This window comes from Grammomys surdaster, unplaced genomic scaffold (genome assembly GCF_004785775.1).
Source record: "Grammomys surdaster isolate TR1022 unplaced genomic scaffold, NIH_TR_1.0 371, whole genome shotgun sequence".
Classification (NCBI taxonomy): domain Eukaryota; kingdom Metazoa; phylum Chordata; class Mammalia; order Rodentia; family Muridae; genus Grammomys; species Grammomys surdaster.
The window spans coordinates 4176658-4191625 of NW_021604790.1; the positions used below are offsets into that span (position 1 = coordinate 4176658).

At 51.8% G+C, this 14968-nt stretch overlaps 1 protein-coding gene across 4 annotated transcripts in view; it reads left to right on the plus strand.

Annotated features, from left to right (window-relative positions):
* The window catches only part of Crhr1 (corticotropin releasing hormone receptor 1), a 42667-nt gene that overhangs the window by 24825 nt on the left and 2874 nt on the right, over window positions 1-14968 (plus strand). Inside the window, exons 3-8 of one of the 4 annotated variants that reach the window (XM_028780459.1) lie at window positions 2129-2248; window positions 6600-6685; window positions 10787-10893; window positions 11591-11711; window positions 11896-12049; window positions 12254-12314. In XM_028780459.1, coding sequence (XP_028636292.1) covers window positions 2129-2248; window positions 6600-6685; window positions 10787-10893; window positions 11591-11711; window positions 11896-12049; window positions 12254-12314 — 649 coding nt within the window. Of the gene's footprint in view, window positions 1-2128; window positions 2249-6599; window positions 6686-10786; window positions 10957-11590; window positions 11712-11895; window positions 12050-12253; window positions 12315-14968 lie in introns of all 4 variants that reach the window. The other 3 variants (XM_028780462.1, XM_028780460.1, XM_028780461.1) reach the window with 3 other exon arrangements.

Sequence of the window (14968 nt, forward strand, 5' to 3'; positions counted from 1 at the left end):
GGGGGAAGGGAGGGGAAGGGAGGGGAAGGGAGGGGAAGGGAGGGGAAGGGAGGGGAGGAGAGAGTGTTTGTTTGAGGAAGTCGTACCTGTAGGGGTCATTAACCTAAACGTCCAAGCAACCAGTTGGCTGAGACAGCTCAGTGAGCTAAGGCACTTGCCACCAAACCTGAGTACCAGAGTTCCATTCACCTGACCAACATGGTAAGAGACCAACATTGTAAAGGAGAAAATTGATTCTCCCAAGCTGTCCTCTACTTATGAACTCTCTCTTTCTCTCTCTTTCCCTCTCTCGCTCTCTCTCTCTCTCTCTCTCTCTCTCTCACACACACACACACACACACACACACACACACACACACGGTGGGGGGGGATTAAAATTTTAAAATAATCCAAGCTTCAACAGCCTAGACTTTGAGATCCTTGGGTGCATCAGGCCAGGCCAGTGAGAGTTCCTGTTCTTTGCACCCCTTCCTTGAGGCGTTTCCTCTGCCCTTCCGAGCTTAGCATATCCTTTATCCCTTTCGTCCCAGTCTCCCTAACACACGCCAAACTTGGTCTGTTCTTTTGCTAGCTTTGTCTTTTCCCCTCCTCAGAGTGACTGGGTGGATGGCAAAGCACCCTTCATAATGCCTGGTAACATTCATGCTGGTCCCCTCCCTCCCATGTCGTATCTATCTATGGTCTTCTTCAGAGACCCTGTCTGTCGGTCCAGCGGATCCCCAGGGACCCTGCTCTCTTTCCCTGGCGTGGTCCACAGGGTGAGCTGCAAACGCTGGTCAAGCTGCAGGTTACTGAACAGCAGGGACTCAGGGGAGGTGGTCTCGGGACTGGAATTGTGCTGAGCAGCGCTTTCTGAGGCCCTGAGGTGCTGCTTGCTCCCTGCTGGGTCCGTGCTCTTCTTTCTTTCATTTTTCCGGCACCCTGGAGCTCCTAGCGGCAGACTAAAACCCTAATGCCAGTTCAGCAACTAAATGCAACGTTAGAGTCCGGCCGCAGCTCCTGATTGGCCCCCAAACACTTGACTCCGCCCTCTCCCATACTGCCCCACCCACAGGTCCCAGTGTTGCTCTCTGGAAGAAACTGGTGCCTTTGTTGCCTACCCCGTTCATTCCACCTCTCTTCTCCAGTCTTGCAGCTTTTCAGAGACTTTAATGCTCCAGGATTTTCTGGGCTTTTAATATAAAGGTCGCTGTATCCCCGATGTCACGTCAGCAGCTTTCTGTGAGCGTCGGGGACAAGCGCAAGGAATATGGCGCAGAGAGAAGGGAGCACCAGCCAGATATTGCAAAAGACAGATGCCGGCCAGAGACCTCTGTGGAGCAGTGGAAGCTCCTGGATGGCCCCGGAAGCCCAGGGTTAAAAATCTACTCTGCCTCTTGGTAGCCACTTTGGGTCGACCCCTATGCATTCCCGGGCCTTCAATGTTCCTTCTCTTTAAAGCAGGAAGTTAGCGCCCAAATGGGCAGGTCGTGTAAGACCAGAATAGACTGTAGGTTATTTAAGGTAAGACCCTAGGACATTTGCCATTCTGCTTCACCCACCATCACGTGGGTCCTGCTCGTCCCTGCTCGTGAGTCCTCTGACTCAGTCAGAGTCTGATTAGGGTCTTTAAAACGGGGGACATTAGGGGATGGTGTTTCTAGTGGGAGACTCCTCCAGGCGGAGCCTGGCTGCTCTAGCTGGTCTTGACATCAAATGGCGCTAGCCGCCCTTAGCTCCTTCCCGCCTCTGGCCTTAGCAGAAGTGTATTTAGGAACTATTAAAAGTAAGGACAGAGGTAGATGCCTCTGTCTTCGGCAGAAGGTTATGTTAGGCATTTCCTTCCCTGGACCCTGACAGCGTATTAACCTCCACCGTGCTGGATGAATGCCTGAGCCCTGGTGAGGAAAGCATCCTCACCAACAACAGATCTGAAGCCAGCCGGGACTGTAGTTCTTTGTTCTGCTCTGGAACTCAGTCTCCCAAGTGCTGTAGTAGCAAATCCACATTCCTGTATTGGCTCAGCTGGTATCCACGCTGAGGCTTTGCTTTTTCTGTCTTTGCTAGGGCTGAGGATGGGCAGATCTCTAGAGAGGTTTCCCTCTGCCTAGGACCTCGCTTTTTTCTCACCAGCTGTCTCTGTTCCTAGGCCTGCAGTGCAATGCCTCCGTGGATCTCATTGGCACCTGCTGGCCCAGGAGCCCTGCCGGTCAGTTGGTGGTTCGACCTTGCCCTGCCTTTTTCTACGGTGTCCGCTACAACACCACAAGTAAGGAGAAAGGAAGAGGGTGGGCTGCTGGGGCTGCCCGCCTCAGTGTGGAGGTGGAAGGGAAGGTCAGCGTCGCCCCTAGAGCCAGCTCTGCTCTCTGCTTGCTCCTGATGATTCTGGCAGAGGAAACACCTGGTATATAACCAAGGCACCTGGACTCAGAGAAGTTAGAGAACTTGCCCAAGTCACCAGCCGATAGGGGGTGAAGCTGGAATACGCAGGTCTACCTGACCCTTTCTTCTGTAGTTGCAGTTGACAAGCTTCTGGTTAGTCCCATGGAGCCCCAGCCACTCCCGAGATAGGTGGGTAATTGTCCTAACAGGGCAGGGAAGTTCCATGGAGACAGGGCACCCAGAGTGCCCAATCCACAATAGAAAGTGTCTTGTATCCAAGTATCCCAGGCCCACAGCTGTAGTGGGGGTGGGGCAGGGCTGACCCATGGACTGAGCAGAGACTGGATCCCAGTGTAAACACCTTGCTCCCCAGAGGCCCCGCCTTCATGCTGGGCTTTGCAGCTCCTTGCTATAGCATCTGCCACCCTCAGAATTAATTTGCTTTCTCCTGCCAATGACTCAAGTTCCTGCTCTCAAGAGAAAAACAGATGGAATCCAGGGGCCCTGGACTATACAAAGGAGGTTGAGTCCTTGGTCCCTGGGGGATAGGAGCCCCTGTGTGAATCCTGAAGGTGTGATAGGTCATCCCCAAGCTCCAAACATGTGCCAAAGTGACCAGATACCAGGTGACCCATGCCAAGATTCACTCGGTGACCTCAGTACATTCTCCCTTCTTGTGGCCTTCCGGGTTCTTCAGCTGAGGTTTAGAGGATTGATGACCTCTTCCCACTCCAAACTCCCAAACCTCTCCTACCCCTCCTTCATTTACCAGATGGCTGAAGGGGATAAGATTAGGAACACAGACAGGAGGGTTTGAAAGGGTGGCCATGGGAAGGTCATGAGAAGAGAGAGAAGAAATACTAGAGTGGGTGAGGGGCTTAAGGGGGAAAGGCCAGGTAAGAAAAAGTAGAGGTCAGAGGTCAAAGAGGAGACTTTGTGGCACATAGTCAGCTAGCTTCCAACTAGGGCATGTTTTGTAAAGAGGAAACTGAGGCATAGATTGATGGATAACTTAATCAGAGTCACAGTACCCGAAGGTGGAATCAGAACTCAGGGTTCTAAGGGCTGCATGTTGCTCTGTATGCCATCCCACCCTTGTCCCAGGATGGTGGCAGCATGGACTGACACAGCTCCCTGGGAGGTCTCTCTCCCATCACTACAGCATCAGGGCCGGTCTGGTCACCTTTAAAGCGCTCATCTTCCTGTCTACTGCCCAGCTTCAGGCGCTCCAGTCTAAGCCCTAGTGTGCCCAGTCTGATCCTGTTACACCCCACTCAATTCTGTTACATCTTTCTGTGCCTCACCATGGCCTGATTCAAGTCTACTAGGCTGTCTGTGGTTACAGCCCCACTCACTTTTGCAGCCAGCCCCAGCCATTCTCCATGGGTGCCCTCAGTTCAGATTACCAAGGTTGACTGGACATACTCCTGCAAGTGCTTGAATGCTATGGTACCCATGGGCCCTGCCTTCGACAGAAGCCGGGCATCCTGCACTCCAGCCCCATCTCTGTCTGTCCAGAGTTCAAGAGTCCTTGGTTTGGGGGCCGTCTCTGGACCTTTGTTTCTCTATCTGCAGGTTGGTTGGGGGTGTGGTGAGGTATCCCCTGGGTTCTCTTGATCACCCAGTAGTTCCAAGGAGAAAGTTGAGATGTTGGTTTTCCTGGCATGGGCTGCCAGACTCCCCATGCAGATGCCCCTGGAACCAGACGATGGGAGTGCGCCCTCGAAGGTGTCAGGAGGGGGCAGAGCTGCTTCTAGTCATTAGCTTCTAATTAACTCATTTACTGATGAGGTGTTGCTAGGACTTCCAAGCTGCTCCTTACCGTTCTCCCTCCTGCGGCATCAGATCTTCAGAGGGATGGGAAACATTTCCAAAAATATCTATTTTTCCCATAATCCTCTAGGAGGACTGCTCAGCTCAGCAATTAGACAAGGAGGTTGGCTCCTCCCTGGCAACAAGCCCCTGTGGTCCAGACTTGTTTTCCTTCAGGGTCAGTTCGTCCCTCTGGGCCAAAGCTTGCTGCTTCCGATGGTCCATCCTGTGGACCAGCTCCAGACACCTCCCTTAGGTGGGGGTAAGTGAGGAAGCTGTTGAACAAAGAAGACTTAAATCCCTACCTGCACCCCTTGGATAGAGACAAATGATATGTTCTATTATGTAAGGTTATATAAAAACAGCTCGGAGACAACAATAATAGACACCGGGCTGACACCATATGCCCGGTATAGCTCCAACTGTTAACTAAAAACACTAACCCAAAGAGGCCAGAGTGTTTTCAAGATGGCTGTATCTCAAGTCAGGGAGGCTGAGCGATCAAGTGACTCACCCAAGGTCACACAGGTTGTAAGGGTAGTGCCAGCATTTGAACCCAGACTCTGTAGCTCAAGGGGCCCTGTTCTGAGCCCTGCTTTGTGCTGCTTCTTGCTGCCTTATGCTCTCCCAATCCATCCTGCCATAAGCCCCTTTCATGCTGACAGTCTAAGCAGCCTCTGGTTAGTGCCGGTCACATCCAATCCATACTGTGTGCTGTAATCAACCTGCTTATTCTTGTCCTCCTATCCCCACAGATATCCCAGAACAACCTCATTGTGAATCTCTTGAGAATCAGCTCTTATTTAACACCAATGGGGAGCCTTTGGCCTCATTGCTGACTCTATCCAGATCATAGCTTTCACAGGACTCAGATTTGCTCACGGTGAGGCCAAGCAGAGCTAGGAAAATCCATAAAGATAATTTTCCCCATTGGCTAGCTGCAGCCAGAGCAGCTTCTCAGTTAGAGAGGAGACCACAGCCTTTTTGGTTAGAAAGTCAGAACAGCTCTCTCTGTTGGGGCAGCTTTAATTCCCCCCTGGCCTCTCACTGTACATTTACCTCTGGTCCTGATGCTGCAGGGAGGCAGCCCCCAGTTGATAATGGTCCTTAGGCATCAACTGGAGCATCTACACCTTTAGAAATAAATGGAGGGGGTGAGGGGCACTAACTGCTCAGCTGTAGCAGAGCTATGCCTTTGGCCCCTGTTGGGCTCCAAGCCCAGGGCCTGGGACTCTGGCAGCGTACCCTGCCCTCTTCCAGCCTGTGGGTCAGTTGGAGCCACAGATCGGACTATAGAAAGAAAGACTGGAGTGAGAGCCAGAAATACAATGAAGTGTGGATAACAATACTGATGCCAGAGAGGGTGTGGGACACTCCTGGTCTCCCTCTCTGATAGATTTTCCCAGCTCTGCTACCCAAATGGCTATGCAGAAAAATGGATAAGAGGGGCTCTTTGGGCAGCCCTGCCCCTCCCAAGGCCCTAAAGCTAAGTAAAGCATCCCTAAGGCCCCTCCAAGCCTCCCTAGGAAGTCAGACAGTCTAACTGCAGTCCATTCTGACAGTCACAGGATCCACCATCCTTAGTATCCACTCTCTGACCTGTTTTCTAATGTCACATCCCAGGCCCAGAGCAGCAGCAGCAGCAGCAGTAGCAGCAGCAGTAGCAGCAGCAGTAGCAGCAGCAGGCCTAGTAGCAAGCTACCTGACCATGAGACCCACTCAGTGCCATCCCCAGCACACCCCTGACATCTGCCCTTTTCTACCTAAAAGGCCTCCCCTGTGGAGCCTCCAATATAAGGCTGTGGAGAGATGGTACTGTTGGGACCTCTGTAAGTTAGACCCCATGGGGAACGCTCCAGTGTAAGAATTCCTCACAGACAGACAAACACAAGGAGCCCCATCATTTAAACCACCCAGGTGAGCAGTCACTGCACATTCATCCACCAGATCCCAGCCATGTGTCTGTTTTTAAAGACAGTCTCACTATGTAGCTCTGGCTGGTCTGAAACTCACAGAGACCTGCCTGCCTCTGTCTTAAAGCATATACCACCACTTCCAGCTGCCCAGTGTGTCTCAAGTCACATCATGTGTCGTTCTCTGTCTTCATGAAGGACCCCAAACAAGAACATCTTGGAAGAGTAGCAACCAGGACATTTACCACTGGAGAGAGTTTGGGGAGGCAGCCCTCAGGGTAAAGGGAGAGCATGATCTGTGCCAGTTTGGGCTGACAGGGCCAAGGCCCTGTGGACTGCTTGTAGGGTACAGATGTAAACCTCTGTGGTACAGGAAGTAGAAAGAGGTTGGGTATGGAGTAATCAGGAAGTTCCCCTCCCAATTTAATTCCAGGGTTTCCAGCCAGCAGGCCCTATGCTAGCTCAGATGTGTGACAGACGTCTCTTCTGACATAGGTTTTCTTCTATTCCTAGACAATGGCTACCGGGAATGCCTGGCCAATGGCAGCTGGGCAGCCCGTGTGAATTATTCTGAGTGCCAGGAGATTCTCAACGAAGAGGTGAGGATAGGCTACCATCCTGAGGAGCAGACCAGCGCTGCCAGCACAAGCAGGGAGCGGAGGTGGGGGTTGGGGGGGAATGGCTGCCACATGAGCAGCTGGGACCTGGGGAACTTTCCAGATGCTGGTGTTGGGACTTTACCCTATAGAAGCTGGTGGGGAGTCTCTGAATATGCATAGCGTAGGGAATTCAGCCCTGGCCCTCTTCTTTTGTCTCTCTTTCCCCACATCTCTCTTCCTTCCTTCCTCTCCCTCCCACCTTCCCTCTCTCCCTTCCTCTCACACTTGTCTTTGGCTGCTTGCACTGGGTGTGGGACAGGGCTGGGGTACAGCTGAGCCCAACGGTAGCTGGATCCACAGATAACTAAGATTGACATCAAAGTCCAGCCATGAGAGCCTGTGTCAGAACCAAGGCTGGAAGTGGGGCACTGATGCAGTTTTAAAAAGTCCCAGAGGTGCTTTGCAAAACTTCAGTGGTTTTGAGCAGCTGTTGCTTATCCGGAATGCAAAATTTAAAAGGTCCAAACGGGAATACATGGAGAAGCGCCCCTCCCGTTGCCATCCCCAGCCAGCTGCTCACGTGTTCTGCGGGTACGGGTCAATGTGTCTCTGCATGATGTTCTTGGCCTTACCTAGACATCACCTGTCATACAAACTACTTGATGCCTGCTTCTTCATGTGGCCATCTATCCTACAGATTGTTCCATGTCAGTTTAGAGCAAGCCTCTTCATTCTCATTAGGCTTGTATACTATCCACAGTCCAGATGTGCCGTAACCTAGCAGGCCAGTTTTCATTCTGTCTTTGGGTTTTACAGACAGCATTATCACGAAGAATCTTCCATAAATGATGTTTGCCAAATGCATGAATATCTGGCTTCCTCTATCACTGCCTCTCTATGCTTAGTTCCCCTTACCCCATCTGATCCTGGAAATCCCATCCTCTGAAGGTCTGAGTTAGAAAGGAACTTGGAGACCCTCCATCCCATCCTGAGATTTCCAGACCTGCTTAATCTCATCCAGAACACTTGATAACACACAGCCTCCTGAAAAGCCAGGGCTCGAGGTGGGGCAGTGGTTGGAATGGACTGCTAAAATACCAAGATGCCCCAGAATTTCTTGGCTCGGCAGTCAAAAGCACGTGCTCTTTGCTCACACCCAGGTTTCATTCCAAGCACTCACATGGTGATTCACAACCATCTGTAACTGCAGTTCCAGGAGAGTCAACACCCTCCTCCGACCTCTGCAGACACCTGGCACATACATGCATGCGAGCAACACACTCAGGCACATAAAGATAAAACAAATCAATCTAGACATATTTTGAGGCTTGAACTCCCAGTCCTTCCGCCTCTGCCGCCCAAGATCTTACAGATGCTTGGCATCACCTCCCATGTTATGAATTGCTAAGAATCGAACCCCGGGCTTCATTCGAGGTAGGCAAGCATTGTGTCAACTGAGCCACATACCCAGCTTGTGTAAGTCATCTATAATGAATAGAAACATTCTGGCTTTTGATTCTGGAAGCTGAGGCATCCAAGGTTGGAGGGCTAGTATCTTGCAAAGGCCTTGCTGCTGTATCATCTCATGACAGAAGGCAAAGAAAGGGTGAGAGAAAGCAAATGGGCCACACATCCCTTTAGAAGGAACCAGATCCTGCAGTGAGGCCCCCACTTGACTGAGAGACCCCCATATCCAACAGCTCTGTACCGGACACAATGTCTCCAGCCTTTAAGCTTCAGGAACACATTCGTATCACAGCAGTTGCCGTGTCTTGGGGTATCTCTGGCACTCTCTCTCTCTCTGTGACACTGCTGTCCCTGCGGCTGTCTTGGTGCTCTGGTTCTTCGATTGCATCAGACCCTTGGGTCGAGCGGAACCCAGAGCTTGACCCAGCTGTGTCTCTGCCCCTGTGGTTTGGGGCTCTGTTTTTCCATTCCAGCCTTCGTGAAGAAAAATACTAGTGAGCCACTCTTGATGCAGAAGGCCCTCCACCAAGATCTTAGACACAGCAGAGAAGAGGAACCCCCCCCCCGGGGGTTCCTATCCCCCAATCCCTTCTTGCCTCCCCCCCAAATACCCTATGGGTATAAGGAGAAGAGAATCCTAAAAGCCAGGCTGGCCCAGGTTCTGATTGCTAATTGTACAGCTTGAATCAACTGTACGGCCTTTCCAACCAGAAAACAAGGTTATGGGGCCAGCCTCAGAGATTTCACTGAGGATGGTGGTGTGGGACCCAGCACACAGTAGGTCCTCTCAAAATTATCCAGCTTCACTCTGACAAACAGAGGGGCCAGGGTAGAGGCTCCCTCACCCCCGCCCCCTCCTAGACCCGAAGAGAAGGCTGGAGCATGGCAGCATCTCGGTTCTACAGATACCGTTATTACCCAGGGGCTTCTCAGCATGGAAGTGTGGAAAATTTAATAAAAAGAAATCAAGTGTTGATTCCAGACAGGCTTTGCGTTGTGCATGTCTGTCTGGAGCCTCTGGTAGGATCCTGGCATCTGCTGCAGGCCCTTAGAGACCCTCAGTGTTTGCAGGTCAGAATGGACCATCCCGCCCTTGCCTTCCTCCCCTGTCTCCATTCACCATCCTGGGGTTCCAGGGCTCCAGCGGCATGAGCTGCTAATCTGATGCCCTGCCTTCTTGGGAACAGGAAAGTGGGAATGGGAGTTTTGCATCGGGAATCTGCTAAGAGCCGAGCACTGGGTCCTAGCTGGTCCCCTGTGACGTAAGGACCCATTTGTAGCATCAATACCTTAGGTATAGGTAAGAGATCCTTTAAGCTGAATTTAGCAATCTTGAGCAGATCAACATACTTCTGGGCTTCTTTTTCTGCAAAGTGAGTTACAGATGCTTTTCCGGCTTTTCCCACAGGCCCACTTTGAGCGTTCAAATGAGGAAAACTCTTAAGTGGGAAGGCTCTCACATTTGTGCCAGTAGCTCCCGTCCACCACATATTCATAATTAGAAAGTTAGGGGCCAGAGAGATGGCTCAGTGGATGAAGGTGCTTGTCAAACTGAGTTTAATCCCAATGATCACCTGGTATGAGGAGAGACCTGGCTTCTACAAGTTGTCCCTAATCTCCACACACGTGCCATGACACACGTGACTATACTCATGCTCCCACATAGACACACACATTGAATAAATAAATGTAATTAAAATGTTTTTTAATTAGAAATGGCTGAAGATGTAGCTGACAGTAGGAAGAGCACTTGCCTAGCCTGCTCAAGACTCTGAGTTCAATTCAGAAAGAGGAGAGTTAGCATACGGAGGAGGCATGGACGAGGGAAGAAATGGAGAAACACTGTTCACGTGGCGCAGCCCCTGGGCCTGGGATGAGGGAAGGCTTTGAGAATAAGGGATTGGTGCTTTCTTGTTTCAGGGGTATGTGTGTGGTACAGGTATATGTTCATATATACACGTGGGGAACACACATCTGTGTATGTCTGTGGAGGTCAGAGGTGGAGGTAGGATGCTTTCTTTAATGGTTTCTACCTCATCTGCTAAGACGAATATCTCTTCACTAAGCCTGAAGCTGACAGTGTCGCTGGGCTGGCAGGCCAGTGATCTAGGGATCTACCTGTGTCTGATCCTCTGTGTTGAGGTTAAAGATCCCCTCAGCCACACTCAGCTTTCATGAGGGTGTCAGGGATCCAAACCTAGGTCCTCACTCAGCCAGATTTGGTGTGACCAGGAAGATGGGAGCGTTCAGAAGTGAATGAGAAATGACGCCCTGGAGGGCTGGGGTCTGTGGTGTCAGGACAGAACGACACATGGGTATCTGTGGACACTGGAGTATATGTGTGGGTGTATGCAGTGTTACTGTGGCACAGGAGCACCATGTGACATATCTGTCAGTTCATATCTGTCTGAAACACATGACAGACCAGATTCAGAGACCGACCCAAGTGGATGGTGTTGCTCCAAGGTAGCATGTGGCTCACACTGTCACCCTGGAGCGGGGCAAACCCTGTTACTGTTGCCCACTCTTCCCTAGTACCCCTCCCTGGTGCTGTCCTCTCAGAGCTGTTTAGTTCAATGGGTACAGAGGCGTGGCTGTGCAGGAGGCTCACCTCTACCCTCTCTCCTGCTTCAGAAGAAGAGCAAAGTGCACTACCATATTGCCGTCATCATCAACTACCTGGGCCACTGCATCTCCCTGGTGGCCCTCCTGGTGGCCTTTGTCCTCTTCCTGCGGCTCAGGTGAGAAGGCGTAGGCACTGCCTCATGCCACCCCTGGGCCCTTGAGCGTACTCAGGGAGGTGGGTAAGACACAAGCATAGCTATGGGGTGGGGGTGCTGACCAAGGGATAACCTGTCTCTCATTTGACTAGGAGAGTATCATCTATGTGAAGCTCGGGTCTCTTAGGACCTCTGCAGAGCCATGCCTGTCCTTTCTCCTAGCAGCCGCTGGGGGAAGGAGGGTAGGGAGAAACAAAGCCCAGGCTCACTCATGTTAACACCTAAAGCTGATCTGTATCATCTTGGGGTTCTAAGGCAGGGAGATCCCTGGAGGTGAGGGTTTTATCAAGTGACATCCCTGTCACAAGTTCAAGTGTGCCATAGCCCGAGCGATAGGTAAAAGCTGTAGCTCCGGAAGCTGAAAGTCAAGATGGGGTTTGCTGTTGGAGGTTTCCCCTGTTTGCAAGCACTCTGCCTTTCAATCCTGGGGTGTGGGGAATGGGGGGATCCCTGACCGCACCAGGCTCTTCCAGGAGTAGATGTCTTGGTAGCCCCCCATAGGAAGGGACCAGTGGAGTTCAGGCCAACCCATCAGCCTCACTCGCTCCAAGCTTCAGTCCCTCCATTTCTGCATCTGGGCTGGAGGGACGCTCGCACCTGCCCTCATCCTCTCTCTCCTCCCGTTGCTATGGCCACCTGCCCTCTTCCGCTGCCCCAGGAGCATCCGGTGCCTGAGAAACATCATCCACTGGAACCTCATCTCGGCTTTCATCCTGCGCAACGCCACATGGTTTGTGGTCCAGCTCACCATGAGCCCTGAGGTCCACCAGAGCAACGTGGTACGTCTCAGCTAGGGAAGCAGAGAAGGCTGAGCCTGTGTCAGAGGTGCGAGGGTAGGGCTACTCTGTAGGAGGGCCAGGCCTGGGTACCCACAGAACAGGAATAGGACCCCAAGGAGCCTCAGGGATGGACACTGGGGTCTCTGGACACCCTCCAGCTCATGGGCATCTCTGGTTGGGGCAGGCCTGGTGCAGGTTGGTGACAGCTGCCTACAACTACTTCCATGTAACCAACTTCTTCTGGATGTTCGGTGAGGGCTGCTACCTGCACACAGCCATTGTGCTCACATACTCCACCGACCGTCTGCACAAGTGGATGTTCATCTGCATCGGCTGGGGTGAGCTGGGCCAGCCCTGCCCCTGCCTCTCCTCTCTGAGGAGATGGGCTAGCCTGGTCAGGATGGTGGGATGTGCACCCTTCTTAGGGATGAGCATAGTGGGGTTGCCATAAAGCATCAGAGCTTAACTCCCATGAACCCCTGCCCTGCTGTAGGCCCCTGACTGCCCTGGGGTCCTCTGATGACAGCCGCTCTCTCCCTCAGGTGTGCCATTCCCCATCATTGTGGCTTGGGCCATTGGGAAGCTTTACTATGACAACGAAAAGTAAGTCACTCTGTGAGGTCAGAGCCTAGCTCTATGGTATACTCCCTGGGGGACTTCGGCCATTGTCTCTCCTGTAAAGACAGTGGCTCCTGCATCAGCAAAGGCAGAGCGTAGCACTGGCCTCAATTCTGGGATCTTTTCCAGTGCTCTGCCAGGGAGGTGGCACTAGACAGTCAGGGTCCCAGACTGTTATCTGTCTGAAGTTTTAAGGAAAGCAATACCAAAATCCACACAGCCCAGGTTCTGAATTATTGCCATCACCAAGTAGCTATGTGTGACCTTGGAGCTCATTGTCACAGCAGGCCTCAGTTTCCTCATCCATGAAATGGGCATCTTCATTTTACTTACTGTCTCAAGGCCGTAGTAGGGATGAAGGGCATCAGTGCATACTAAGCACATAGAATAGCACCTGCCACCAGTAAGTGCTGCATAAATGTTTGTTAACATTAAGGTGAGTTTTACAATAAGATTCTACTGGGTTCTTTTTTTTAAACTGGTCCAGATGGTTTCAAAGACTCTTCCAGCTCCATCTGAAGCCTTGTACATGAGGGACTTCCCAGCTGTCCCTCACAAGGATCATCTAGAAAGGGAAGATCTAGAAAGTTCTATACCTCAGGGCTCCATGCTATCGGTGTGGTCTGGGTAACAGGGCGTTTACAGTGTAAAGCTAAGATTGAGAACGGCTCAGAAAGACCAGGAAGGTGGGAGGAGCTGGGCAAGACAGAGGCCAGTACTGGTGTCACACATAAACACTCCCAGCTCCCAGCAGGCTGAATGGGGGTTCACACTGACAGACTCTCCCCTCTCCTCACTGAGCTGCACAAGAAGCCTGGGGGAGTATCATCCACATTTGTGAAGGTTGTTCCTTGTGCCTCGGGCTGGGGTGTTTGTGCAGCAGCAGGGTAGGTGGCAGGCTGTGGGGAGCCAGTTCACTAAGGTGGGTGTGCGGTGTCCCAGGGTATCCTCTTGGGAATTCCTGGATAGGGATGCCTGTGCTTTGTAGGATATGGAATTTTGAATTTGTACAAGAGACAGGGCAGGAGGAACAGGAGGGAGAGACAAGAGAAGGCAAGAAACACAGAAACGAGCCTGCTCCCACCCTGGAGCAGAAGGGGTGCTGTAAAGTTAGGCGTGAGCAGCCCTGAAGCCCCATCTAGTGGACAAATGCAGATAGTGCAGCAGAAGGGGCGTGGAAGAGGAGCAGAGAGGCCCAGGCGTCCCAGTCTGGAGTCCACAAACAGTGGTGTATGACCTGAGTGGTGTTTAATCTCTTGAACTTTTTTTTTTTAAAGGTTTGCAGTATTAGGGAGGTTGATAGCTGCTGGTTTATTTATTTATTTTATGTTTATGAGCACATTGTTGTTGTCTTCAGACACACCGAAAGAGAGCATCGGATCCCATTACAGATAGTTGTGAGCCACCATGTGGTTGCTGGGAATTGAACTCAGGAACTCTGGAAGAACAGTCAGTGCTCTTAACCGCTGAGCCATCTCTCCAGCCCACCGAGTGGTATTTAAAAAACAAAAAACCCTGAAGTTTCATCCAGGAGGTCACATATGCTAACTTCACATTCTGGTTTACAGCATCCATTTTAAGTACATATGCCCATAAAAGCATGAGACTTCCGACAGGAGCTTGCCGAACAAAGGGCAGCTCAGGATGATGCAAAGCAGGCCTATATCTTGCAATAGGTGTTGTGAAACCTTCCCTGCATGGGCTGCACTCCACCGGCGACGGAGTCCCGCAGAAACTGCTGTTGGTATCCACGTGTGTGGCACGCAGTGAGCATGCGCAGCCATAGCCGCTGCCATGAGTCCCTCCGTGGATACCAGAGAACGCAGTGCTGTGTCAAGCTTCCGGCTGTTTCTGCAATGCTGTTTGGAGAACTCTTTCCCTGGGAAACGCAAACAAGCTGCTACCCCGTCCTTTATAGGGATCCAACCACAAACTCAGGTGCAATTCACCAAAATCCAGCTGAGGGAACCAATGAATTTACTGGGAATGCCTACAGGGCCAAGGTGAGGGGTTCTTTACAGGAGCATAGGTGAGCTCCAAGTAGCCGCACCACTAGAAAGTCTCCCCACAGCATGGATAAAGACTTCCCTATTATATGAATGGAGTTAACCTCCAGTTAACTCTACAGACCTGAGCATCTCCTAAGACCATGAGGCTATGTGCAGTGGGCACCTAGAGGTGTAGGCAGACACGGCTGGAATCTCAGGCAAGGGTGCATTGACCTCCCACGGTGCTTCCCCTTCTGTGGAAGGAATGTCAAAATCGGTCCTGTTCTGAGGGCTCCTTACAAGCAGTCACAGCTGTGTGAATGAGGATAATGGCTGTCACAATCAGGGGCCTTCTTCATGGGCCCTCCCTCCACAGAGTTTGCTCCAGCTTCACATCCTACAGCAGAGGGTACCATCCCACTGTACAGACAGGATCACTGAGACACTGAAGGAGAGTCAGTTGGCTTGGCTTCCTTGGAAGTCCGGGTGCCTTTTCCTGATCAGTGGCAATGATCCTGCCCTACGTTCAACCACTGTACCACTGAAAGGACTCTGTTAACCCCTCCTTTCCCTTTCCCTTCCCCTTCCCCTTCCCCTTCCCCTTCCCCTTCCCCTTCCCCTTCCCCTTCCCCTTCCCCTTCCCCCTTTCCC